The sequence below is a fragment of the Phalacrocorax aristotelis genome, chromosome 8 (assembly GCF_949628215.1).
Source record: "Phalacrocorax aristotelis chromosome 8, bGulAri2.1, whole genome shotgun sequence".
NCBI classification, from domain to species: domain Eukaryota; kingdom Metazoa; phylum Chordata; class Aves; order Suliformes; family Phalacrocoracidae; genus Phalacrocorax; species Phalacrocorax aristotelis.
In genome coordinates this window covers 42,249,168-42,277,090 of record NC_134283.1, presented here as the reverse complement: position 1 = coordinate 42,277,090, position 27,923 = coordinate 42,249,168, and the positions used below count along the sequence as shown (strand labels likewise).

General features: G+C 47.2%; 1 protein-coding gene across 1 annotated transcript; it reads left to right on the top strand.

The window, feature by feature from the left end:
• The first annotated feature begins 2,364 nt into the window (after nucleotides 1–2,364).
• Nucleotides 2,365–25,819, top strand: TGFBI (transforming growth factor beta induced). The gene is made up of 17 exons (XM_075102879.1): nucleotides 2,365–2,552; nucleotides 6,847–6,945; nucleotides 13,762–13,826; nucleotides 14,694–14,851; nucleotides 15,952–16,116; nucleotides 16,605–16,751; nucleotides 17,444–17,585; nucleotides 18,187–18,399; nucleotides 18,550–18,687; nucleotides 18,931–19,076; nucleotides 19,241–19,377; nucleotides 19,897–20,027; nucleotides 22,142–22,266; nucleotides 23,741–23,843; nucleotides 24,048–24,127; nucleotides 24,505–24,529; nucleotides 24,696–25,819. The coding sequence occupies exons 1-17, from the start codon at nucleotides 2,437–2,439 to the stop codon at nucleotides 24,749–24,751; spliced, it is 2,046 nt and encodes a 681-aa protein (XP_074958980.1). The 5' UTR covers nucleotides 2,365–2,436; the 3' UTR covers nucleotides 24,752–25,819.
• The last annotated feature ends 2,104 nt before the right edge of the window (nucleotides 25,820–27,923 follow it).

The window sequence follows — 27,923 nt, the reverse complement described above, 5'->3', positions numbered from 1 at the left end:
TCCCCGCGCTCAGCCCTGACCCCTCGCAGCCACTTGTCCCTTCTCACCCGCTGTTTGCTTAGTCTCCAGGGAAACACTTCACTGGGAAAAATCTTTGCCAAGTGCATTTCCAACATTTTGGGTTCAACAAACTTCTGCAGACTACAGCGTGGGGTTCGGTGTCTTGAGGACATCAACCCTCGTTTTGGAAGGGCATAACAGGAACATGGTGATCCTGGTGAGCTCGTCCTAGGCCAGGCAGCCCTGTGCTCCTGCGGGAAGATGCTCTTCCGAGGATCTGGGGGTCCTGCTCCTTGCGGCTGCCCAGGAGAGAAGCTTACAGGTCTATAAACCAGCTGTGTGAATGAGAGGGACCTTGCTGTTCCCAAACCAGCAGTCTAGCACGGGGAGACAAGGCAGGAGCCTATGTCCAGGTGCCTGGCCCTGCCACCACATGGGAGCTTCGCTCTTCTTCACAGAGGAATTGCAACCGGCTGCTGTTTTCAGAGGACTCAGCAGTTGGCAATGCCTTTGCTGTCATCTCCTTCCTCTTTTTGTTTCGCTTTTTAGAAGCTTTAAGCCTTTCCCTGGCAATAAATTACCATAGCTGGTAGGGGAGGAGTGAATTTTAAGGCTCATTCCCTTCTGGGGCCACAGGGTTCTAACTCTGGCCTGGAAAAATACACATCCATCAGATCAGGCTTTGCAGCCCTAAATCTTTTCCCAGAGCCAGGGAACCAAGTCCCCCCTTTCTGGGGAGAGTGTAGATCACTCCTCCCTTTTAAACAGAGCACTGGAGGCACTCATAAAATATCTCTCTGCCGCTGAGAAAGGCTCAGGTTAGGCAATACCTAAGAGGGTTCAAAACCTCACCTTTTCTCAGGAAGACCTGAAGCCTTTATTTCTTGGTTTTTAGGCTGGAGTCATGAGTCTTGGCAGGTAAGACTTCAGGATTTGTCTACTTAGATGGAGGCAACAGTGAGGCACTCTCTGGGGAGAGGAAACCCAACTGAGGAATGGTTTTGTGTATTTTATCCAAGTGTTAATGCTGTTTACACTAATCAGATTTATTTACTGTGGGGGAAAAAAACCTTTGTAAATACAAAGTGTTTATTATTACTACAGATTTCTTCTGTTTGGCTCGATGGTTCCTCACTGGATACATTTCAATTCCTGTCCTTTGCTGAGCAGCTGCCCTTCCTGGCCACTGCCCAGTCTGCAAATCCGCATGAGGGTTTTGCCGAAGTCCATTCCTAAGGGCAAGTTGCCACAACGGACCCCTTCTGCTTCTCAGGAGGATTTAGGGAAGCAAGAGCCCTTCAACTTTGGTGTCAGTGCAGTCAGAGTGATTTCAATACAAACACCGGCATGCTGCAGTGGGTCAGGCTGGATAAACGAGTGGCTGGGTGACTTGAGTCTTCCCTGCCCCTTCGTGCATGGCATTGCACAAGGTGCGCTGGTTGTTTTGTCGTTTTTCTATGTTTTGGCCTCTTTAGGACTTCTGCACAGCCTCTCTCCCGGGAATGCCGTGGTGATGAGCGCAGCAACAGCCTCAAGTGAGTGCTGCTGTTACCTTTGCAAGCACCGAACACCGCGCTCTGCCCTTGGCTGGGATGGAGGTTTCCCACGTGAGCCGTTGGGATGGCTGTGATGCCAGGGATGGCTCCCGGGGACTTGTCCCACTGGCCAGGGTGGGCCAGCACCTTTGTGTCTGTGACCCTTCAGCGCAATGGGGTGGCGCGTGGCTCACTGCAAAACTCGCCCCTGGGCTTCACCCCAGAGCTGTATGCAACACGAGGAACCGGGCCAAGGAGGTATGCTGGTGGCAGCCTTAGCGCTCCTGCCTTGGTTTAAAAGAAACCAGAAGCCTCGCACCATGCGTGACCCCTGGCAGCGCCGGGAGGCCCCCGGGGAGGGGGGGGTGATTCCTGCAGGCACTGAGAGGGTGCCAGGCGAGGTGGCATGGGGTGCCATTCCAAGAGGCTGTGGGGCAGGGCAGGGCAGCCAGAAAAGCTTCCTGGGGTGGGGTGGGGTCGCAGAGGGGCTGAGATCGATGGGACCCCCCCCCCCGGAGCGTGTCAGTTCAGCTCGGAGACCCGACTGGGTGGGGGATGAACAAAAGTCCAGAAGAAGAAGAAAAAGAAGAATAAAACGCGACTGTGGATGAGTCGCTGAGCTGGGCGGGAGGATGGAGGACACTCCTGGCCGCTTTCTGGGGCGCGGGTGGACGGACGAAGGGGCAGACAGACGGATGGATGGATGGATAGATGGATTGGGGGGGGGGGGGGGGGCTGCCCCGTCTCCCCTCCCTCTCCCCTCCCTCCCTCCCTCCCTCCCCCTCGCCGGGCCGGGCCGGGCGGCGGCTCCGCTCCCCGCCCCCGCCCCCGCCGCCGCCGCATTTAACGGGGCTCCCGGTCCCCGCCGGCCCGTCCCGGCGCGGCCCGTCGCCTCCCGGCCATGGCGCACCCGCCGCTGCCGCTGCTGCTGGCGCTGGCCCTGGGCCTCGCCGCCGCCGCCAAGTCCCCGTACCAGCAGGTCCTGCAGCACAGCCGGCTCCGCGGCCGGCAGCACGGGTAAGCGGGCGAAAAACAAGAGGGGGAAGGGGAGGGAAAACTTTTTTTTCCTTCCATTTGCACAAATCCCGGTGAGAAAGGGCGGCCCCGAGGCGGGCGGTGCCTCGGTTGCCGCCGTGCGGGGCTTTGTGCGGGGCGGAGGCGCCGCCGAGCCCGGGGCCGGTGCGGGGCAGCTCAGCCCTCCCTCGGGGGAGCTCTGGATGCCTTCTTCCCGGGATAACGTCTTCCTTCTTCCCGGGATAACGGCTTTTTCTTTCATCCCCGAGCAACTTTTTTCTTTCTTCTTTGACTCATTTTCTTCCTTTCTTTCAGGATGCTTAATATTCCAGATGTCATTTTAGACCCCTCAATGATTCTTTATTGGTCTCTTCCCGTTAAGGAAAAAAAAGGGGGGGGGGGGGGCGGGGGAAGTCCCCAGATTTTGAACAGTTAAACATTTTGTGGAAGGTATGCTCGCTTTCATACATTTATAGAAAAAGAAAATTGGTTCGATTCTAGAGGAGTGTCTCTGAGGAGTGGGCACCAACTTACTCTTTGACTGTAACCCCTAGTAAGCCTTGAAAGTTTCTTGATGAAATAATGCCTTATTTACTCATAAACCTTCTGAGATAAGGAATATCCAAAAAATGCATGTAGACCTCTCTTGCTAGATCGACAATATGTTACGGACTGAGTAGTTCGAGTCTTCATTGATAGGTAGAAAACGGACCCTATGTTAATAGTTGTTCACTTGGTTTTTAAAATTTATTGGGAATTAGGTGGGGTGAAGGGATGACAGAGGTTTCAGCCAGCTTTCGTCTCTCAGGAGGATGACATTGATTGAACTGCGGCTTCCATTTAAATGGATTGCTGAAGGCAGGGTCATGAAATGCTTTATAAAAACCCCCAAGACTTAAATATTGCAATTTGATACATTAGCCAGCAGGGATCCAGGTCAGTATTTATGAAATGGAGTATGCTGTTTATATGTTAATCAGGTACAGAATCCAACAGACAGATTCTGAGCTGATGTCTATTTGTAAAATCTCAATAATGAAGGAATTACAGTGATTTACGTACAAATACAGTGAGTCTGGTTCTTCATCTCTACGTGATCTGAAACTAAGTAAATATCCAATTCAACTGATAGCCCCGAGGCAGAGGTTTGCTCAGACTTGGGAAGTTAGTGCAGTTCTGGTGTAAATCAGTGCACTTCTCTCTGCAGAGGGAAGCCTTTACCCCCTGTGCAATCAGTGGAGGCACAGGGTAAGATGTGATCGTGGTGCATGCTGGTGCCTGAGATCTTTCGGAGATGCAAGGAATTAGTATGCCAGGGTTTCCAGACAAAGTGAAGTTGTGCTGAGATAAATCCAGCCGCAGCACTTTGCTCACTGGTCCCTTTCTGATGGAGAGAGCAATTTATACCAAGCCAGCTTTTAAACATTAACCGAATTTTAAACATTGATTAACGATGTGCCAAACAGATAGAGCAACACAAAACCAGCCAAAAAGCTCTTGGATGTGAGGCGCGTTGTTTAGCTTGCAGGAGGGAGCTCAGGAGGGATGTGCAACCAGGGCTGCCACCCTTTCTGCTGCGAGCGTCCCCTCACACCATCAATGCTCCTATTGAGCTGAGAGCGAGTTGGGTGGCAGAGCTTGGCTCTGCAGCAAAACTTGTACGTCTTAATTAATTTTTTTTCTTTAAGTGAATCAGCTCAAGTCTGGGAGAGGAGCTGAGAAGCATGTAAAGAGCATTAACATTTGAAGATGAAAACCTAGGAGTGCTTTTCCAGGACTTGCCCAGCTCTGTGGGCACTACGTGATGCTGGGTATCTTCATGGGCACAGTCACGGCAGGTAGCGGGGACCATACGGTAGGTCCTGCTCTTCTCTGCCCCTTCCCAAAGGGCAGCCCCTGCCCCAGCAGCTCCCAGCTGCTGCCTGCCAAGTGGAAGGCTTCTACGGAAGGGGAACAATAGGCAGTTTTATCCTCGAGTCAGCGCGGCTGGCTGGGAACGGCATGGCAGAGGTGATGAACTCCAATGAGGAGAGGGGAGAGTGTTGACAAATTCATTTTAAGCCAGACTGGGCAAAGGACCAGAACACGCACCGCAGGGAGCTGCTACTACAGCCTGCCTGTGGGAATCATTGATAACACGGCCCTGGGGATGGATTTTTCTGCACTAAGAAAAAACTGGGAAGAAGTTTTCCCCGATAAGTCAGGGAGAGAGCAGCAGCCCTGTGGAGCTGCAGTCCTGGGCAGGGAGGAGGGAGCAAGGCAGCTCTGAGTTTGACGCTGTCCTGAAGGCGCAAGGGTTTTCTTGGCAGGCTCCTCCCGGGGATACGGGGGAAGTGATCAAACAAGTCTTTCAGTAGCCAGGCTTGTCAAGATGAATATTAGAGGGATTGTCCACTGCCGTCAGCCAGACGCTGAAATCGAGGCAAGGTTTGGAATTTCGATGTAATTGGAACCATATTTCAGTGCAGCGGGGCCGGGGTAGCCGAGGTGGGCTGAGTCAGAGAGCACAGATGTCTCTCTAAGCAATGATTTGGCGTGGAAATTACTGAGCCTGGGCCAGTTTGCACCAGCTGAAAGTTTGGCTTTGTGATTTCTAACTTTTTTTTCAGCAGATTCTTTCTCCTTGTCCCTCGCCCTATATATATAAAGGGGATCAAATGCTTTCATGCAGGAACAAACTACCATTACTGGATATGGCAGTAATGAGAGAAATGGTGAGCCTAATTCCCCCAGGTCCCACGGGCCCTCACTTTCCCCTCGGGGCAGGACGAAGGTGCCAGGGCCTCGCAGGGTCGGATCCTGTCTCTGCAGGGCCCTGCAGCAGCCACATCAACAAAGGCTCATTGAAGGCAAGCCAAGCTCCCGCTGAGACTGGCACTGGACTTAGCCAACATATAGGAGATCCTCACATTAATTCATCCTAATGATGGGCAGGCTGGCCTGTTTTGGAGAGAACCGAATTTGGGACGCTGGTGAAAAGCAGGCACGGCTGCAGGAAGAGTTGGTGGTCAGGCCACAAACTCTGCTTTTGTTAATTTTGGTAGGGAAGCGGGCAGCATCTTGGTCAAACCCAGCATGAAATAGGCTGCTGTCTTTTTTCCTGAACAGATCAAGACCTTTACAATAGCATCTCCACGCCCCATCCAGAGTTTCATGTGCACAAATGAAAACTCTGCCTTGGACACTGCAGAGCACTTCTGATGGGCTGAAGTGATGATTTATGTAAATACTGCACGTACTTCTGGTGCCGCTGCCACAGCTGAGGCATGGTGTTGGTGTTGGGAATCCAGTCTCAGTTGGGCTAAGCATCCTCAGCTTGTTTGGGCATTTGCTACACCTCTGGCTCCAGCCCAGAGGCAGTCGGTGGCCTCGCAACCCAGATCCATAAATCATATCTCATGCACTGACCGTGTGTTGCCCACATACATTGCCAGGGCTGCTGGCTACAACCCACGGAGATGATGAGCCAGGCTGAGCAGGGGAATGCTGTGCTGGCCAAACTGGCAGCAAGTAAACTCCCAGCTCCTGTCTGACCACATCTTTGCTTGCAGTGAGACCACTTCTTAGAAAGCTGAAAGGCTGCAGTCAGCTCTTGGTGGGGTTAGTCACACATGTAACGCCAACCACCTGCTTTTCTGGTTGAGAAGGTGCTCTTGGTACCTCATGGGCTGCTACGGCCACTCTCAGCCTGTGCTGTCATACCTGGTGTGTTGAAACCGGGGTGGGTAGTGCCACTGCTCACTCTCCCCCTTCAGCAGCTCAGCATGTGTCTGGAATAGGTTGAGTCTGTCATACAGCAAAAGTATCTGTTCTGGTTTTGGTGCAAGTCGGTCCATGGGCTGATAAATATCTGTTTGTCTGTATGTCTTAAACAATAAAATAATGTTTTTCTGGGAAGGATTTGAATTACTGCGTAACTTTATCAGGTTTTAACTGGGATCCCAAACTGTAGGTAGCTGTTCACCATAGAATACTGACCAAAGCATTACTTTTACCTTCATTTCTTTATATTTTGGGGAGAGGTGGAACATGGCAAAAAGTCAAGATTTTGCACTCAGTGAAGAAAAAGATGCCCTGGCAGAGTGAAGAGGGATCTCTTCCACTGCTTCCTCCACTTCACGATAGTCATTATACACTCAGATCGTGCAAGTTGACTTGCAGCTCTCAAAGTTTCCTCCCTTGCAACCTGAGCAGGGCTTTTTGGGCTCTGTCAGGTGGGGTCTGGCTCCATGTTGGTGGTCAGCACCGAGAGGAAGGAGGCTTACAGGACCCTCTTCTGCTTTGTCGTTATCTGTAGCCCCAACGTGTGTGCGGTGCAGAAGCTGATCGGCACGAACAGAAAATACTTCACCAACTGCAAGCAGTGGTACCAGAGGAAGATCTGCGGGAAGTCAACGTAAGTAGTCAAGTGCTGGTCAGAGCCTCCCCGAAGACCCCGTTGTGGAGGTGGGTGCTGGGTGGGAGAAGCAGACAGTGTGACAGACATGGGATGTCAGAGCCCGTGGCGTGGGCTTAACATGTATACGTGTTAAGAATTGTTTTAGCCTTTTACTCCCAAAGAAACACTCGTGCCTTGTTTTTTCACAAATGATAAACATGATCTTAAAACACTTAGATGTTAAGAATGGAAAGTGCCATGTAAATACAAACCCTGATGGTTTATTCTAATTGCATTTCTATATATATTTATATAGCTCTCAATGCTGTAATGAAGTGTGTACCAGATGTTTTCTAGTACTTAGCTGTGTCTCTCTCCATGCTAGGCTCAACGCTGCCTAGCTAAATAAAAAAAAAAAATAAAAAAAAAAAGAAATAAAACACAACCCAGAGCTGAAGGATATTGGAGAGAACGTAAAATTCATCTACACATGTTTGCTTTGGAAGGGGAAACCAGAAATAAGGGGAAAGAGGTGTCAGTTTTAGCCAACACTGTCTGATGACTCCACAAGGAAAGTTAATTAGACTTGCAGGCCAATTCCACGTTTTAAAAAATTGCAAACAATAATATTCAAGTAGCTGTTGCATAAAGTATCCGTGTAAGCAGCCTCGGGACATTCTTTTGAAAGATGTAGTCAGCAGATAATTAAGGATATGCGTGCTTGACTGTCTGCCAGGCTGTAGATCAGGAACGGGGAATCTTTTTCCTTGGCGTAGGCCAAACCGGGCTTTCAGACGCGCTTGCTGGCCCACACGTTAGCACGCACCACCGCGTTATCCAATATCAGTGCAGAGGCGCTGGCCATGGGGAGCAGAGCTGTGGGCCAGGTCTGGTCCTGGATCTGCAAGTTCAAGAAGCACAAACAGCAGAAAATCATCTCACGTGTTTCTGATATGGTCCAATGTAAAGTGTGCGTAGATCTATAGGAACATGCTGTTCTTTACTGCAGATTAAATAAACTGTTTCTGTAGTAAACAGCAGACTCTCAGATCTCCGGCTGTGGTAAGCTATATTGCTTTTATTTGGGTTGCCTTCGTTAGTTTAGCTGTGATGGGTGGCCATCAGGGTTCGTTTCATTTGTTTAGTGTTGGTATCATGAGGAGGGAGGCAAAACAGGAATCATAACCGTGCATGGCTTTTGGCCTTTCATCATGCTACCCATGAATTTGTCTAAAAGAGGAAAATTCGGTACTTCAGGAGGATGTACTGCAGGAAGTCCCCCAGAGTGAGCATGTCTAGTGGTTTTCCTTATGTCCAATTGTCTTTACATAAAGAAAAAAAAGGAGAGGCAATATTGTAAAAACAAAGAACCACACGCCCTGCTCCCTTAATTCCACAAACCCACCAAATCTGGGAAGACTTAATTTGGGTGGTTAGAGTTCAGGCTCTCATCTTGGCAGAACGGTAGCTTTTTTGATGTAAGATGGACAAGATTATGGCGTGGCAATATGGTATCATCATCACCTCTTCTGATACCAGAGTGTCAGAACTTAGGAGGTCTCCAAAGGAAAAAGGACTCACCTGTGGGTGTGGGATAGCTTTGCTGTTATAGACACTGAAAGGCAAAGCAATCCAGCCGTGGAATTCTTCAGCTCTGAAGTGAATAAGAAACTAACCTCAAGTAACCCAAATGTGCAGCTGTATTTGGCAGAGACAAACTCATCCACTTATCTCCAGAAAGAGGTAGAATAACTGGCACCTGGCAGTATTTCATGATTTCATTTGAGGAGACGGGGTGATCTCTTCTAACCTCATTTTCTCTACTTTTACCCAAGTGTCTAATCCGACGACGCACTGCTGAGAGAAAAGCGTATGCAGCATTAACCTATGAGATAATGTTCCCATTATACACGGGATTTGCTCACTATTCTTCACTTTGCATCATCTCAATAGTGGGTGTTATTGTCTTCTTTTCTCTTCCGAGTAATTTTTGAGCCTGAGCCCTACTTTGCCCTTTAGCAGTGCTCGTGCAGAACAAAAGACACTTGCCTTGACTCACATTTTCCAGAGGACCCTGGGACAGCTCTGATTACACATGTTCGCTGGTGATGGCTCCCACTGGACGTGGTATTCCTGGCATATGGAAGCAATCAGGAGTTGTTTGGGCCATGAAGGACATGATGCGTTATGCTGCGGCAGTCAAATGCTTCAACCAGTGTCAGGGGCCTGATGCTGCGTTGTGGTGAGCGCATCAGCGCCCAACAGAGCGTGTGGGCACAGTAAACGGTGCTCAGTATGAACCCTTGGAAAGTGGTCCATTGCATGGGACTGAGCTGGTCCATGAGAGGTTTTGAGAATACCAGATGCCTTTAAATTCCAGAAAGAGTCAGAATTTGGCATGTTCATCAGCATAACTAGGTGGATCCAGCCTTTGCCTGGGATGCGTAGTCAGAAGTCCTCTCCTGAATCTGTGTGCTTGGTCCTCCTGTTGGCAGGGGGATCCACCCCATCAGCCCAGGGCGGGTGGTGGAGCTGGATAAGCATGGCCATTTCTTTCCTCCTCCTAAAAGGCTTTTCCCACCTGTGAGAAGAGCAGTCCTGGGATAGGAGATGCTTGACCTGTCTTACCTACTTCACGTTTGACCTGGCTGTTATCCTCCATATTTGCTTAAAGAGTCAGTGGTGCCGCAGGTTGGATGCATGTTGCAGGTGCAAATACCTGCTTCTAGGAAGATAGTTTTGTCTGCTTTGATTTCTTGTCTTTTCCTGCTCTGATCACTGTTTCAAACAGGTAGTAGTGAGGGAGGTCAGTGACAGACCAGGTACTGCAGAGGAGCAAAGCTGAGCTCCTGCAGAGCTGGCTCAGAGCAAAGTTCAGTGAGGAAGGCAGGGAAGCTGCTGCAAGCCTGTGACAGTATGTCGTAACTTCACTGCTTCTCGGATGATCACATCCTGCATTGGGAGACGCAGAGCAACTGGAGCAGCAAGGAAAGCCGGCTCAAAAGACGTGGATGTGCTTTGTCTTTAGTCTTCAGGTGCATCACCTTTCGGTTGCTGCTCCAGCCTTGTGTCTGAGCGCTCATAGTCACCCTGGGGTGCAGCGGGCACTGTGCTGAGTTGCTTCAAGGCTCTTACCAGAAACAGATAGGTTATGGCTGTAAGGCAGAGGCTTGGTGGTGAGGCTTTGCAGGCTTGCGTCTCGAGCAACGTCTTTTGGTCCATGGGGGTGGTGTGCTCTGCTGGGGCTGGATGTGCACAATGGAAATTTCAACACATGCATCAGAAGAGGTCTCTTACCTCTTTATCTGCTATTCTTCTTTGTTTTTCCTCTCTTTGCTGAAGGGTTGGCTCACGCAGCTAGGGAGAAATTAGATAGAGGATTTATGTACATTTTTTATCATTGCATTACTTGCTGATGAAGTGAGATAAGACAGTTGGCAAGAAGTCTGACACTGCTTTGATTTTAATGAGCACTGAAACAAGATTGTTTTGGTAATTAGGTAATTTTCCACTGTTGGTTATTCCAAAGCCAAAGAAATAGTTTATTTAGAGTATATTCTTATACTTGTGCCTGTGGGTTTTTTTATATTTTTCTACCTCCCTTATGCGCTGGACTCATTCTTCCAGAATTGGGGTTGCAATTGAACACGTCCCCACGCAACTTTTTGTCTTGAGAATGAAAAGACAACTTACATAAATGTGGTTTTTTTATTACTTTTTGAGGAATAACTAGTGGCAGTAAGTTGCCCCTTAATACATTCCTTTTTTTCCTTTTAAATTAACTTTCCTTTTGTTGTCTGATGTACTTTCCTCAGTTCAGGAAAGAAAGGACTCTCTGGCACTTATTTTACAGAAACAAAACATATGGGTTTTATTACAGGAAATTATTACAAATGGATCTTTACTCACTAATATATGCCCAAGCTTATTTGTATTACCTTGAAAAATGCACTTAAAATTTAATTTCAGATCCTAAGAATGCAACAGCAGTGAAACAATGACTAATAAAAGCCAGGGAGCTTGCTTCTGCAGCCAGAGGCAGATAGACATTTAAGAAATAGTGTTTCAAAACCAGAGGCTGAAAAACTACGGATTTGACTTGAAATTGCTCAATGAGGAGGTCAGGAAATTGTGGTCAGAGGTGTGCCGAGTAGATGACAAATGCTCTTTGTAGGAGGGCATTGCTTATTTAACCCACATCGCTGGCATCCGCTGTGTCCCAGTGTAGTGGTCTGTAGCCGTGGAGCAGACACCAGAAACAGGGATGGACTCGGCAACTCCAAAGGCTTTTGTGCAGAACCGGCCGTGCGGGGCGGTGGTTGCGAGTGTTCAGTGTTTTCTCCTGTGAGTTGTTTGCCCCTGGCCGTGTAAGAGAAATACTCCTCTCCAGGCAGCAGATTGTGGCTCTGACGCAGCTGGAGGAGGACATGTCAAAGGAGCAGCCTTCCTCCCATACAGATGTGGAGGGTGCTGCAGCATGGAGATGCAGAGTCCTGCAAGTGAGGCGCAGCAGCCTTCACCCGCGGCTGTGCTGGAGGTGGCTGCAGGACCGGCTCGGGGGATGCCCTGTGCCCAGCCCCAAGCGACCTCTTGAATGGTGCCCACGTGCCTTTGGGTGGGCTGGGTGGTCTTGTGCTTCCACCAAGTCCACCAGCCCCGGGAGGGCAAATGGGTGAAGCTGGTTTTTTACAGTACCTCTGGCTCCTTGTAGGTGCAAACACTTGGCTGAGCACCTCTGTGTTCACCTGGCCCTTTGCAGAAGTTTTCTGGTACTCAACTCAAAATGCTGGTGTGCAAAATGCGTCCCAGATGATGCTGGCAGGTCACCTTCAGTGGGTGAGTGAGATCCAGGGCTTGAATGAGCCCCTGCACGGGTGGAGCTGGCCCTGTTACTGGCCTCGGTGCTTCCTGCCATTAGCATCCCTTGTGGGGTGGAGCTGGAGATGCTCACGAACCCACTGAAAAGCAGGCGGTGTGGTCCCTCCATCTCTTCCCGGTGCCCTGCCATCCCTGCAGGCGCCTGGCTGCTGGGGCAGCCCCGAGCCAGCGAGCTCCCTGTGCTGCACGCTGTGAGCATCAGCATCCTGCCCCTTCGTCACAGCTCATTAATCTCCGATTGATCTATAAATAAGCCTTTTAAAGCCTACGTCAGCACTCAGGAATTATTTATGCTGAACTTTGGAATGATTTCTCTTTAATCAGCTCTTCGTCTTTGATTACAGGTCTGAACCAAGGGAACTGTCTAGACTGGATTTAGTTTCTAGGGTGAAAAAAAGAAAAATTGGAGGTAGGGGAGGGAAGTGGTGGGGGGAGAAAGTGTGTGTTTCCAATGAACACGAGACAGGGGGGCTGGGGAAAGCAGAGCAGCAGGGTGTTAAGATCTCCAGTAGTCAAAGGAAGGGATTGCTTTAGGCAAACTCTTTCCCACATGGAATATATAATGTCTAGACAATCAGTCTGGGTTTGCTTTGTAATTCTCTTAGGAAACCGTGACACAGAATTTATTTGCTTCTGTCACAGAAAAGCAGGTATTTGTTTCACTTACTGGCTCTTCATTACCCTGAAGAATTCCCTCTCAAACCCCAGGCATTTCCACTGTTTATTAACAGTGTTAAAATGATGACAAATATCTGATGCTTGAGGATTTTCCTTTCTCTTTGAGTGAGTGTGCTGAGGCTCGGCAATACAACATCCTACTTGTCTCAAATCCAATGGGGAGCACAGAGGAAACGCTTGTCTTTGGGAGGAACACCCATTCCCTTGCTGTCTTTAGCCTATCAATCAGATGGTCTTGCTCCATTCACACCAAGCATAAGAGCAATAGGTGAAAGAATCCCCTGTGAAAAATAAATAGGCAACTTATCGATTGGGGTTTTTTTTTCCCCTTTTTTCTTTTTATTTCCCCCTTGTTAATATCAAAATATGTTCCATTAAGTGACCAGCTTTGAGAATCAGATGACTTATTTCCCATTAAGTTGCAGATGATGGACACAGCATTCAGGCAGCTCTTGTTTATTTAGGGTCTGCAAATCTGCAGGATGGCCCTGATTCCCCTGGATGGGGTCTCTGGCTCCTTTGGTTTTGCTGGGGGATAGTGCTTGATGGGAGCAGCAGTTTGCTGCCAGCCAGAAGGAAATGCTGCACTGAGGGTGCTCACAGAGACATACCCAGTGTTAGAAAGATGGCTGTGCTGCGGCACTGCCTTGGGTGCCCATGGAAGCACGTGCTGCCACCGGTGAAGTTGGTCCTTGCAGAGTTTATCCCAAGTCCTTGTGCCAGTGCATCCAAGACCTTCCCTTGCTCCTTCCCCTCCAGGTCTGTCTTGTGGGTTTTGCCATAAGTAAGCAAATCATTTTTGGCAGTGGACAAGAATAGGGTGAAATGAAGGAGAAATGCTCGGCTGATTTGGTAAAGCAGCCATACTGGAGTTGCAGCATGTTACTCAAACAGTGATCGGACGTGATAGCAGCAGTCAGCCAGGGAGATCCCCAAATCCTGTGGGAAACATGCCCAAATAAGCCAGCATTTGCAGTGCCTTGCGTAGGTTATCTGTTGGGACCGTGGCATCAGTTTCCATCCACTGTTTGTACAAAGTCTCCTGGAAAGTGTGGTTTTGAAAAGAAATCGTGTCTGCTTTTGTTCTGTGGAGAAATTGGCAACATGCAGCCCTGAAGGAGATAAAAATTGCGGTTTGTCTTTTGTTCAAGTCTATATTTCTAATGAAGAGTCTGCTTAGAAACATCACCAAATATGGATGGACACAAAACTATAGCGAATAAAGAAAAAGCAGTGAGACGCCGTCAGTTAATCTACCATATCCATCTCTTCTTTCAGAGTAATCAGTTACGAGTGCTGTCCTGGATATGAAAAGGTTCCTGGAGAAAAAGGCTGCCCAGCTGGTAAAAAAATGTTTGACATTTTTTAGACTTCTTAAAATTATACAGCTGCCTAGTAAAGGGAAATGTCATAAAATTACTTAAAAGTGGATTTGATTTTTGCAATTTGTGTGCAATACTGCCATGAACAAGTCAAAAATGGACTCACCAGAGCACCAGCTGAGTGCCAGATCAGCTCCAAAGCATGTAAAGTGTTCCAGACAACTTAAAACCTTGGATATAATTAAACTTAATCAAGCATGGGGGGCCATAAGGGACTACTTATTCCAACAAGTAATATAGCTGGATTGGAAATGCAATCCAAAGGAATGATAGAGCAGCAGACAGCTCTGCCAATCTCTGCTCATTTTTATTTTGGCAAGCATGAGTTTAGCAAAATCGCATTTAGGAGAAAATACAGTTCAGCCACTGATGGGGTTGGGAGGGAATTTACTGAAGAAAGACATATTCTGCTTTTGCTTTCTGAATGCTTCCTTCCACGAAAGTTTGATGCTGCCCAGTTAATCACATGGGCTGGTGTGGATGGATCAGTGGAGTCCGAGACCAGCTCTGAGCACCAAAAGCCTGAGTACAAACAAGGATCGGGTGAAAGAAATGACTGTATTTGCTTGCCTCAATTCACATTCATATAAATCCAGAGTAACTCCATTTAAACCTGCAGAGATGCAGTAGATCTCAGATTACACTGCTGTAATTGAGGCTGAAGCTGTCAGGCTGTGATTATTTATTATCTAATTAATGAACAGATACGAGTTCCCTGACATGCTTCATCTCCCCAAGTGTTTTCACGAGCAGCCCTCCTTTAATAAAGCCCAGTGCAGGGAAGGATGAATGATGTTGTGTCGGGAACATAACCTTCTCTTCTTTCAGCACTGCCACTCTCAAACATCTATGAAACCCTGGGAGTTGTTGGGTCTGCCACCACGCAGCTCTACTCCGACCGCTCTAAGCTAAGGCTAGAAATTGAAGGACCTGGAAGTTTTACAATTTTTGCTCCAAGTAATGAGGCCTGGGCGTCCTTGCCTGCTGTAAGATATAATTCCTCTTCTTTCTCCTCTTCCTCTGGCTTTCTCTAGTGGAGACCCAGCTCTGCAGGGGTCTGGATCCAGCCCCATCTGGCAGAATAGACACAGTCCTGATATAGGAAGGACTATGACTTTCCAAGATGGGAATCGCTGTACTGGTCCATCAGCTCCAGAGATTTGTTTCTGAAAGACCCAACACTAAAGAGGTGTGGATGCTCTCCAGCAGGTGGATGTAGAAATCACCTCACTCAGTTTTCCCTGGCTCGTAGCATTAGAATTTGCATTAAGACCTGCAGCAAGAGACTTTCCATCCCCTTTGGGTTCTCTTGTTGACCCTTACTTTACCACTCTGGTTGTTCTTAATAATTTCTACAAGTAGCCAGTCCCAGCTGGAGCCTCAGTAAACCTGCAGCCTTCCTGCATCCATGTGTTCCTACGCTCAAGTACATATAAATTTCCTTTATGTTGGTTTTGATTTTCTCACTCTGTGTCTTGTGAAATTTCCACTCCTGAAATTGTCACCGCTGTCCTGCCCGTGCTTCCATCCCAGTGGAGCATCTCTGTGAACAGGGGAGAGTCCCGATTGCACGACTCCTGTCCAGTTACATCCCACATTTAAATCACTTGTCCATAAATACGTAAGAACAACTATTGGGTCAGGGAGGAGGCATCGTTTTTGGCTACCCCCACTACCAAGCCCCTAGCCCAAACAGCGTGCACTAGCAGAGGCCCTTGTGAGGATGATGCTGTTGGGGAAGGTCTCCTGGTTTATTTGTCCTCGGCCCTGAGTGATGCCTTTTGTTGCCTTACTGCTCGTTTTGATGCAGTGATCCCACACTGGAGCTTGCTGCCATCATCCCTTTGTCTGCCAAGGATGGGGACTGCCAGAGCTTCTAGCTGCTGTTGTAAGGCAAAAGATAATGATTTATGAAAGTTAGAGCTCTTAATTTGCACAGATGGCTTAAGGCTGAATACATCACTTAATACACACACGTGCTCACACCCCTTGGGAGCACCCTGGATGCAGCCAGACCTCCTGGCTCTCTCTAGCAAACTGGCTTAATAGCACTCAGCACTGAAAAATGGATTTTTCTGATTTTCAGGAAACTTTGGATTCCTTAGTCAGTAATGTTAACATTGAGCTGCTCAACGCCCTCCGCTACCACATGGTGAACAAACGGGTCCTCACGGACGATCTGAAACATGGGACCACACTTAACTCAATGTACCAGGACCTGCCTATCCAGATTCACCACTATCCTAATGGGGTAAGGCATTTGTATGAAACCTACCCACAGTGGGCTTGCCTTCCTTGCACCTCCTTGCACTGTCCTTGGGCCTCCAGGACTCTGTAATGCTTAGGTTGACAATTATTGATTTAGGATACATATTTAGAAGGAGCTTGAAAAGAATATTTGTAAGCAGATAGTTTCATCGATGCTGTTGCAGGGAAGTTGCCCATGTTGCTGTATAACAGTATGCTTGCCTAAGTATTGGTCTTGCATATTTCCTTAGTCTTGATGAGTCAGGGTAGCCAAAACCACTGATTATTTTCAAAGCTCTTTAAACATGAAAAGTTTCAAACATTCTTGACAGAGCATTCTCATTCTTTGTGTGTTTTTTTAGGAAACCACATTTCTGCTCCTGCTGATTCAATATTATAGCACTCACTACGTTTGAAATAGAAAACCAGCAGAAGCTGCTTTACCTTCTTGGTTTAGTGCACGTAACGCCCCATGGCTTTTTCCCTCTGCAGATTGTGACTGTGAACTGTGCCAGGCTGTTGAAAGCTGACCACCATGCCACCAACGGAGTGGTTCATGTCATCGACAAAGTAATTGCCACCACTACGAACAGCATTCAGCAGATCATTGAGACTGAGGAAAGCCTGGAAACTCTTCGGGTGAGTCCACCTCACGAGTGCTCCAGGGATCCTTAAAGCTGTTCAGTCATCCCACTCCCAGTGAACTGTCACAAAGAGCTTGCTAGAGCCTGGGTGCTGTGACCCTAAAGCTGCCGATAGAATCCTGCTGCCAATATAGCTTATTTTGCTTTAGGAAGAGAAGTGTTTTGTATCAGTGCAAGTAGAGGTTTTTTTGAGGATGAATGTCACCCTGCTATTGCTGTCAGTAAAGAGATGTAGACTGAGTCTGGCTCCTCACTCTTCTACAGTCAGGCTCAGCCTTAGGAAAAATCAACTGTTTGGATTCAGAGAGTACCGATTTATTTGCCTTGGTATTTGCCAAGTTAAGGAATAACTCAAAAGGCACAGGGGTTTTGCAGTTAGCCAGCTGTGGGTTCTGATCTGAATTATTCACTGGAACTACTGTGACCCTTTCCAGGCATATCAGGGTATTCAGACCAGCTCTCAGCCTTGCCAAAAAAAGGGCTCTTGTACTCAAATTTCTGGAGCACAAGAGAACCATGGGGCCAGGTCAAATTTATAAAGGGACCAAAGTGCTGAAAGAAGCTATTCAGGATTTTTTATAAGTCCTCTGAAATTATAAAAGCCTTAATAAATCTGGCCTGGACAAAGTTGCTGACCTTTGTATTCTGGCTGAATGTGTTTTACCCTCTCTCCTCATTTCTCTGAAGGCGGCCGTGGCTGCTTCTGACCTCAACAGCTTGCTGGAAAGCGAAGGCCAGTACACGCTCTTGGCTCCAACCAACGAAGCCTTTGAGAAGATCCCACGAGAAACACTGAACAGGATCCTGGGGGACCCGGAAGCCTTGAGGGGTAAGTGCTTGTTTACTGAGCCCATTGAGAGGCTGAAGAGTATTTTACAGTTCTAAATTCCTTCTCAAGGACAACTGAATGGCTCCTTGATACACTCTGACAACAGCTGCAGTAAACACGTTTGACAGACTCCAGCTTTTTAAACTGGACAGCCCAGCTTCTTTGGATGGAGATATGGTGGATGTATAGACATGGCAGAGACAGTGGTATCCAGATACGGAGGAGGGAGTAGAAGCAGTCCCTTTTCGAGTTTTCGGTTGGTTAGCACCCCTGTATGTGATGGTGATGACTATCAATGCAGCAAGGTGCAAGAAAACAAGTACCTAATCGATGTTACTTCCCCTGAAAAATGAGTCAAATAACCACACAAAATGTTTTGAAGTTGACAAAGGTGTATAAAAATCACTCTTTTCACAGATCATGATCATTTCACAGGCTGCTTAATTAAAATCAGCACAATTTAAAGTGACTCCGTATCTTTTGGGGTGGAGCCCCAACAGTACCGTACAGGAGGCCTTTGCCATTGAACAGGATCCCTAAAAGCTGCAATAATTTCATAGTTCATTTTTGCAGCTCACTGAGACACTTGCTTCTCACACAGATCTGCTGAACCATCACATCCTGAAGTCAGCCATGTGTGCTGAGGCCATCATCGCTGGCCTGACAATGGAGACTCTGGAAGGAACCACCCTGGACGTGGGCTGCAGTGGGGAAGAGCTGACCCTCAACGGGAAGCCCATCATTGCCAACAAGGACGTCCTGGCAACCAACGGCGTCGTACATTTTGTTAATGAGCTGCTGATCCCAGACTCAGGTACTGGCACCTCTCTGCATCTTTCTTTCTGTTGCCTTTCTTTTTTTCTATTTTGCCAAGGAAATACTGGATTTAGAGGGTGTAGATATTTTGTAGTGATGGGTGGATTGCCTTTAATGCAAGTTTACTATGTGTTGCTCTTCTTTTCAGCTAAGACCCTGTTTGAGCTGGCACAAGAATCTGAAGTTTCCAAGTCTATGGACCTTTTCAGACAAGCTGGTCTCAGCTCTCATCTAACTGGCAGTGAGCAAGTGACCCTCATTGCCCCAGTGAATGATGTGTTCAAAGGTAAGTCAGGAAGTAAATCCCTTTATTCCATCAGTTTAGGCCACGGGTTTCCTTCAAACAGTCTTCAGCCAAGTTTCAGTGCAGAAGCATGCAAGCCCTCTCTCAAATACCTCAGCTACAGGCAGTGGCATCTGGCTTTAAAATTAAAACCTGGTGCAGATGATAGTCTGTATTTGCCCTTTTTTAGTGTCTCAATGGTAATTTTAAATGAATGTCTGGTTCTTTCCGTACTTTTTGCTGCAGATGGACTCCCCACTGTTGACAGCAACATGAAAAACTTGCTTCTGAACCACATTGTTAACGAGCAGCTCTCCTCTAAGTATCTTTACCATGGACAGAAGCTACAGACTCTGGGTGACAAGGAACTGAGAGTTTTTGTGTACCGCAATGTAAGTTCCTGCAGCGTGCAGTGCTGTACATAGCAAAATGATACTCGATGTCTGTAATGTTATGGCCATCATCTAAGAAGTGTAATTGAGCATTGTGGGAAGTATAAAAATCTCTTCCGAAGCATACGTCAATGATGTATTTTTTTCTGCAATTTTGTCTGCAGAACCTTTGCATTGAAAACGCCTGCATTGCTGCCCATGACAAGAGAGGAAGGTTTGGGACCCTGCTCAGCGTGGACAAAATGTTGACTCCACCGTCTGGCTCAGTGATGGATGTTCTCAAGGCAGACCATCGCTTCAGGTGACCCTTCTGCTCTTCCTAAGTGCTAGTTAGGAGCGGAAGAGCTGCCAAAGCAGTTTCTATTTATTATGGGTCGCAGTCATGACTATATATATTTTTTTTAACCTAGAAAGAGCATCCAAACCCATGGACTCATTCCTAAATTATAGGGAATGAGACTTCAAATAGCCCTTCAATGAATTGTGAGCCAAGAGCGTGTGGTCCCCCTTAATACAGTAAGAAGCTGGCTCCGAAGCCATCTCTGCTCATCAGAGCAATTGCAGACAAGCCTCTCTGCCTCCTCACTACCATTTGGTCCCCAAGGAGTCAGCATTCCCAGGTTGCTTTGTCATTTCTCACATGTTCTGGTTGGGCCGCACAGGCTCATTTCCTACCTAATCAAATTTTTGATTAATTGATTTGCTGGACCCAAGCAGGATTTTGCAATTTCACAGCTCTCTTTTCCTCACAACACGCAATTCCTCAAAGTCTAATAAAAGCAGTATATAGTGAGGCATTTTATCTATGTTTGCCTTGCAGTACATTGGTGGCTGCAATCCAGTCTGCAGGTCTAACGGAGAACTTGAACAGGCCGGGTACCTTCACGGTGTTTGCTCCAACAAACGAAGCTTTCCGAGCCATGCCCCAAGGGGAACTGAACAAGCTAATGGGTAAGCAATTGTAGAGCATTTAGATGAACAGCTGCTGCGTGTTATTGGTATGATTTTACAATTTCTTTACTGAAGGAGCGGTCAGGCATTGGCACAGGCTGCCCAGAGAGGTGGGGAAGTCACTGTCCCTGGGGGTGTTCAAAAAACATGTAGATGTGGCACTTCAGGACATGGTTTAGGAGGCCTGGGCGTGTTGGGTTGATGGTTGGACTTGATGATCCTAGAGGTCTTTTCCAACCTGAATGACTCTATGATTCTATGATACAGTGAGGAATGCCTAGGTTTCTTTGCCATATCTCATTCTTTGACCCTGTCTGTTGGAAGCATGGTCTTCCTACACAACTGATGTGGATAAGCCCAATCCAGCAGAAAGCTGAGGATGTACAGGGTGGCACTGAACTCTCACACAAAGCACGGGCATGGGTTTATGCTTTCCTTGTGCTTGGAAGGCATATTTGTAGTGCGTGCTGCAAACTTTGACTTTAATTTGGCTGTGCTGGCTGGTATAAGCAAAATAACTCTAAGGTGTTTCTAGAGGAATTGATGAGGTCTCTGCCTTTCTCAGGGGTGAAAGAAGTGAGAATGAAGCTGTCAGCCACATAGGATCAGGGTGTCTAAAGTAAGTTTTGCAACTAGAAAACATGGTGCACCTTCAGCCTCAAGTTACACTGTATGAGATTTTAGTAGTAAATGGATGGAGCTATTGCTCCATCTATGTGTACATGGACAAAGCAAGAAGTCCAGTCTGGTCCTGAAAAGACAATAAATATTCTAGACTAGCACAGATGAAGACCAATATCCTGAAAAGCACAGGCGTGCAGGCTGGGTGTGCAAAAAAACAGGAGAATATTTAATAACACTCTTCTGGATAAGCAACGTGATCTTTTATGTTGTTCCTGTTGAAAACCGGCTGTGGTTGGAAACAATGTCAGGTATTTCAGTGTAACGTCTTCTCATCATTAAAGCCTAACCAAACATTGACATCACAATTTGGGAAACATCTGCCCATTGTGGCTGGCTGTCCTTTTAAGTGCAGGGATGAGGAACTGGTAATATCAAACTGCACACCCAGTCTAATGCTTAATATATAAATATTTCAGAACTGTTTTGCAGCTATTGTAAACGGCTGCAGGAATGAAGTATCCCAGATGTGGACGCTTCAGATGTTCTTCTTTTTTTCATGCAAATATTTAGCTTATGTTCCTGATGAAGTGAATCATGCTGGTGAGGACGTGCAGTGCGAACTGCGGCCACCCTAGAAAAACTAATGGAAAAAAAGCTCACAGTGTGTTCAGACATGAGCATTAAAAGAAAAAGCCCCCCCTTGCTGAAGGAGCTGCTCTGGTTTTGTAGATGGAGGCCATCTTTGCACTACCTGTTCCCCATCACCTGTCCGCGGGTTTTATCACCGACACTGCATCCTCTAAAGGAGAAAGTGGAAGAGGGATGCTGGCCCATGCTGTGCACGTCACTGCCTCCTCTAGAAAATAGATGGCGAAGGGGAAGCATCTTATCTTCCTAAGCATCTTATCTGTTTCAAAGCATGGCTAGATGAGTAGAGACTCAGTGGGGTGGGGATCAGGCCAGCAATCTGCCAGCCATTAGTGACATTTCTCCTGCACTTTTCCCCTTCCCACCCAGGAATCCTGCAGTTTCAGCTGGGAAGATTATTGCCAAGTGACACCGGTGTTGGCAAAATTATTGACGTTTGCAAATACCCAAGAGCTCTATCTGCTTCCTTATTTCACATAGGTCCTTTTTTTGTTTCCCCCTAGACTTCCTTGGGAAGTGAAAGCAGCAACAGAAGCAGGCTCATGCTGTGCATAGTGGGAGAATGAGGGACTGAAAACCCAAGAGAAAGGGATTTTGCGTATAGGGCAGGTGGGCCATTGGGAAAGTGTCCTTCTGGGATCTTGACCCGTCCAGACAGGAATGTCCTCAATGTCCTAACCACCTCCAACCAAGGTGCTCCTGCCCAGCCTTTTCAATTTTACATTTTTTCCTTGCACTGTCGGGAAGTTATGGTATTTTCCATGTAATGTCATTCCAGCACATGAAATAGGGGAAGCAAGTGCTGATACTGTTTTGCAAACGTAAATGTTTTCTTCCCCCAGGTAATGCCAAGGAACTTGCCAACATCCTCAAGTTCCACGTGGCTGATGAGATCCTGGTGAGCGGCGCAGTCAATGCCCTTGTGAGGCTCAAGTCCATGCACGGAGATAAATTGGAAGTCAGCGTGGTGAGTCACCTGGGATGGGGTTTCGTGGTCAGCAGGGCTGTGGTCTGTATTTAGCTGTCCATGTCAAGGACCAAAGTATGTCTGTGTGCATTTGGGTGGTGTGGGAACCTCTTCTAAATGTGCGCACAGTCCCACCAAACAGTGTTTTCTGGGCTGTAGCAGAGGGACTGTTGCCGTGTGCTCAGTTCATCAAGCTGGCAGTCTTGAAATGTGGTTTCCTTCAGCTTTCTCCCCAGAAGACCAATTGTAAATGATTTCCAGGAGCTGTTATAAATTTAACCCTGAGTCATGGTGGGGAAAAGCATAAATAAATTAAACAAATAGCTTGCTCAGCTAACACATCATCTTTAGTGTAAAAAAAAAAAAAGATCTCTGCATGGGGTCCCTTAGTGAACAGGATTCATTTAGAATCACAGAATCATGGGACAGTTTGGATTGAAAGGGACCCTAAAGATCTTTCCAGCCCCCCCTGCCATGGGCAGGGACACCTCCCACTAGACCAGGTTGCTTGAAGCCCCATCCAGCCTGGCCTTGAACACTGCCAGGGATGGGGCACCCACAGCTGCTCTGGGCAACCTGTTCCAGTGCCTCACCACCCTCAGAGTGGAGAATTTCTTCCTTATATCTTAAATCTACCCTTTTTGCAGTTTAAAGCTGCTACCCCTTGTCCTATCGCTACATGCCCTTGTAAAATGTCCCTCTCCAGCTTTCTTGTAGGCCCCCTTCAGGTACTGGAAGGCGTGAAGGTCTCCCTACAGCCTTCTCTTCTCCAGGCCGAACAACCCCAACAGTCTCAGCCTGTCTTCACAGGAAAGGTGCTCCAGCCCTCGGATCATCTTCGTGGCCCTCTGGACTTGCTCCAGCCGGTCCATGTCCTTACATTGGTGGCCCCAGAGCTGAATGCAGTAGATGTGTAATTTAGATGTATAGTTTGATTTCACAAATTCTGCACTACATTAAGAGAAAGGACGATCCTCTGTTGAGGGGAAAAAAAAAGTATATTTCAGAAAAATAAATAACCATGACCCACTATGCACAAGGAAAAAAAAATGCAGGACAAAAATGGAAAGGCCAGTGCTTCCAGGAGCATTGAGTGCAATCTAGCTGCATGCTAGACTCTTCCCATGTCCAGTCCTGATCTGCCCTCACTTCTGCAGCCATCCCTCCTGGTGCAGGCAGCAGCACCTGCTGCCACCAGGGAGCTGCTGGACGTGTTCTGCTGCCGCGGGACCGCGTTCCCAGCCAGCACACCGAGAACGTCCGTGCTCCAAAGCCTCCGGGACAAGCTGCTCAGGCTATAATTTGGCTTTATGTTCTCCTTAATTAGCAAGAGGAATGACAATGCCTACGGCCATGCAGTAAATGAACGAATGCAAAGTGAGGGCTTTTTTAGTAAAATTGGAAACCACTGGTGACAAAAGTTTCTAATTTTCTGGTTTGGTTTTTTTTTTTTATTTTTTCTTTTCCTGAACAGAAAAACAACATAATACATGTCAACAAGGAGCCTGTTGCTGAAAGCGATATCATGGCCACGAACGGTGTGATTTACGCCGTGAACTCTGTCTTACAGCCTCAGGGTAGGTCCACGGTTAGATATACCTAGAGGCGCACCATTACAGCAGAGCCGCTTTGGGAGGGAGAGGTGACACGTGGCAATCGCTTCACTTTATTGAGGAGGATTAGTCTGTTATGGGATTTTCAACACATCCTCCAAAACACTGGAAGGAAGCAGACTGTGTGCTTTGACGAGTATTTCAATGCTATCTGTGTCCCACCCTTAGCTTCAAGGCCACAAGAAAGAGGTGACGAGCCTGCAGATCCCGCGTTAGAAATCTTCAAACAGGCATCTGTGTTATCCAAGGTAAGAGACAAAAAAATCTCTCACTGTAGCACTACTGAAATTACATTTTGGTAATAACGATTGGAAGATAATGTCACGTCCAGACTTTGACTTGCAAAGAGAATAAGTGCATGTGTTTCATGGAATGACAAATCCTCTCTTCTTGCATGATATAATTATATAAGAAATAATACATTTTGCAACATGAAGCCTATGGTTTGCAGCACGCTGTGAATGTAACCTTGGCATGGTACTATATATGTCAGCTTCCAGTGACGAAGAGTCATTCATCTGTAGTTTTTGGAGACTAGGGATAAATATATTGACATGCAAACTGTGCTTATAGCTGTCAGAGATTTGTTGTATTTATGCAAACCTTATATTTTCTTTCCATGCAGGTTTCTCAGAGGAATCCTCGACTAGGTAAAACAACTTCTCTAGCTTGTTTCTAATTTCTGTCGTATGTCCCTGTCCCTTAGAGAGGTTTATTCTGTTGTCTTGCTCCACGCAAGATGTAGCATAACTGGGAGGGGAGGGGACAGGCCGATGCTGTGTGTCTGTCCCACCCAGCTCAGGCTTCTCCTTGCAGCACCCGTCTACTCCCGGATACTGGCGAGGATGAAGGAGAACTCGGGTCGATTCTGAGCCGCGTCGTGAGCAACTGCAGTCAGCACCTCCACCCCACCTGCCCCGGCTGACAGCTAAAGAGAAGGACAGAATTATTTTTAAAAACCAAATATCACCCTTAAATTTATTTTTGTTTCCAATGAAATGGATAGGAAAAATGAAAAGCCATATATATATGTATATATTTTAAGACCATTTTTATTTGTTTTGACCTTAAACTTCCCACGCTGAGGATAGGTTTTGGTTGTGGGTTTTTTTGTTTTGTTTTGTTTTACAAAGTAGTCACTAATTTGTAATTTTTAACATACCCAGTTTTGGGCTTGATATGTACAAACAAGGGCAGGTGCTTAATTCCGCCCTCACTCGGGAGCTCAGGGAGATGCTTAGAGCTCGCCTTGGTGCTGTCTCACTGGGGGAGACTGAAAGGGGCTGAATCAAAGCCTCTTTCCCAGGCTCCCAGTGGTACCTACTGGCACTGCAAACTCCCGGTTCCTGAAGCGGGAAGCCAGGTACGATCTCACTGAAACCCCCCCAAACCGGTGCCAGGATTGGGAAATTTTGGCCAGAACACTGGGCGATAATTGTGTATGTTCAGCTTGCTGAGCAAATACTTCACCCAGGGCCAGCTGTACGGCTGGGCGAGCAGCGATCACTTTGGAGGAAGTAAATTTGTTGAATTCATTAACCATTACCCAATCAATTTTATTTTCCTGGGGTTTTTCCTGGGTTTTTTGGTTTGGTTTGGTTTCTTTTTTTTTTAAACAACCATGTGTTTCCTTCTTCCCCTGTGTTTTAAAAGTGTTCCATGAAATTCTGAATTGAAGGCTTTTAACAAAAGCCTCTCTATTGACATTGAGGAAACTGCATAATTATAAGCTGTGGTTTGAACTGTTCTCTTTTTTTTTTTTTATTGGGTTTTGTTTATGCCTATGGGTTTTAACTGTGCTGCATTTTGTTCACGAGATTAAAATGAGAGTTCTGTCTGGCAGAAGCCTTCCAGTAAATGATTCATTTTTAATAATGGTGGTTTTTTTTAATAAAAATTAAAAATAAAATCAAAAATATAAATATGACAAGTAGCGATAATGCTTGTTTGGTTTTCTGTTTGCGTTGGATTGCCTGATGGCAGAGTTTGACCACCCGAGCACCGGGAAGGAGGGGGTCGGATTTGGTCAGATCAGTATTTACAAGTCTAAGGGTTATTAGAGTGGAATGGCAAAGCATTTCTTCTCTCTGGTCCTGCCTTGCCGTCGTTTTTCGGTGGCACTTTCATGAGCTGTCGCTGTCACGCACTTCAAGGAGCACGGGGCAGCTGTGCGCATCCCTCCCCCTGGATGCTCAGCCACCTTTGCTGCCAGCTGGAGCTCAGCACCGCGTGCCACGACGCCAACAGCACCGATTCACCCCATCAGGGCTTTATGCTCGCTCCCCGGCCAGTTATTACCTTGGTGAAACCCAGCATTACAAGGCAAAAAAGAGAAAAAAGGTATCAAGTGCAGAATACAAAAAATAAAATCCAGATTGTTTTGGTTGTCCCGGCTGAGAAACAACGCTGGTAGTTTTTCTTCTATTAAAAGCCCAAAATGAAGTTGCATATGCTGCAAGCCATACGCAGAACTCAAATGTGTGAAAAATAATCAAGCTCTTCTTTTATTTCCCTTCCCCAACCTCCCATCTCATCTTTTTATTTTTCTGGCATGATGCAGTCCTGTCGTTTAAAGCTGGAGAGGTAATAGGGAGCCCTCTGAGCCACCAATTCCCAGCAGCCCAAGGAATAAGGGTCCTATCAGGGGACTCACTCCTGTGGGAGGCTCAGCTTTTTGTAATTGGAATAATTAATTACTAACTCCTATAAAAGCCTGAAAGAGCAGCAGAACCACCTCCCACCTTGTTCAGTAGTAGCCCATTTAACTGTTGGGGTAGAGTGTTGCCTTTTTTTCTTTCTTTGCTTTGCTTTTTGTTCTCCTTGGTGTTTCCTGACTAAGTGATACAAAGCCCTTCACAACTTGGGAAGCAGATCTGATCCTCGTCTAGGTGAGTGCTGCTCACTGGTACCTTCTTGGTGTCTGACCTGGTGACCAATTAAGTGTTTTTTTTTCAACATAAAACTACTTGCACAGATGGGAGTAGGGGAAACTTTGCTTAGATGTGCTTAGAAACTGCAAGAAGTCCCATGTGCTGAGAGAGTGGTTTTCAGCTCCTCCTGGGAATACAGCCCTGCCTGGCCTGTGGGTAGGTACAGAGGCTGGTGGTGGTGCAGCAACAGTCTCCTTCATGTTTTGCACGTGGCCTGACTTCTCTAGGGTTGCTTTGAGGGGGACACCAAGTTTATGAGCCCCAGCAGAGTTTATAGTAGATAGGGGTGCATTATCCTTTCAATCCAATTCCCTTTTTGCTCTCTCCCATTGCTCATCCTGCCTGGCCCTCTGGCAGTGCTCCCTCCGTTGCTCCTCCTGCCGCCTGCTCCATCCCCATAGCTGCGGTGGGGTGTCAGCAGGAGCTCCTCGTGGCCTTGTGGGTGTAGGGCTGGTGTCCCCATTGTGTTGCCTCTATAATTTTCCTGGCATCCCACATCCTGGGAAGCCAGCCCAGGACACCTTCCCACAGGGTCTGTACTTGGAATCCCCCCAGGGATTTGGTGGCTCCAGATGACAGTTCATGTTGGTCGAAACTCTCGAGATGACTTAATTCCCTCCTTTTCCCTAATCCAAGTTGGCTTCTCACCCCACTGAGCTCAGGGAGGGTTACTCAGATGGCTTAGATCAGTGGCAATGGTTGAGCTGCTTTAGTTGATCAGCAGGGATGGCACCTCTTGCTTTGATTCAGTGACACTTTGGGGATGTTCTCCCCCGTGGCTATTCATCCCTGTACCTTACCCCTCCGCAGGGCGATGGTGGGTGCTGCAAGTCATCCCACCACGGGGAGCGAGATGTTATTGCTTCAGCCTTCAAGGGGCGCAAAGGGAGGAAGCGAGAGGAGAGCAGCTGAAAGATGGGGAAATGAGGAGTGCTGAGATGATGGGAATATGAATCTGATCTGTCATTTTCTAAATAAATATTTTTTAAAAATTTTTTTTTGATGTGACAAAAGGTGGAAGTGAAAGGAAGAAGGAAGTTGCTGGTGCTGAGGAGAAACATAACTCTCCTGGGGAAGTGCTGGCCAAAGGGCAGAGAGCTCCTGAGATCCTGCC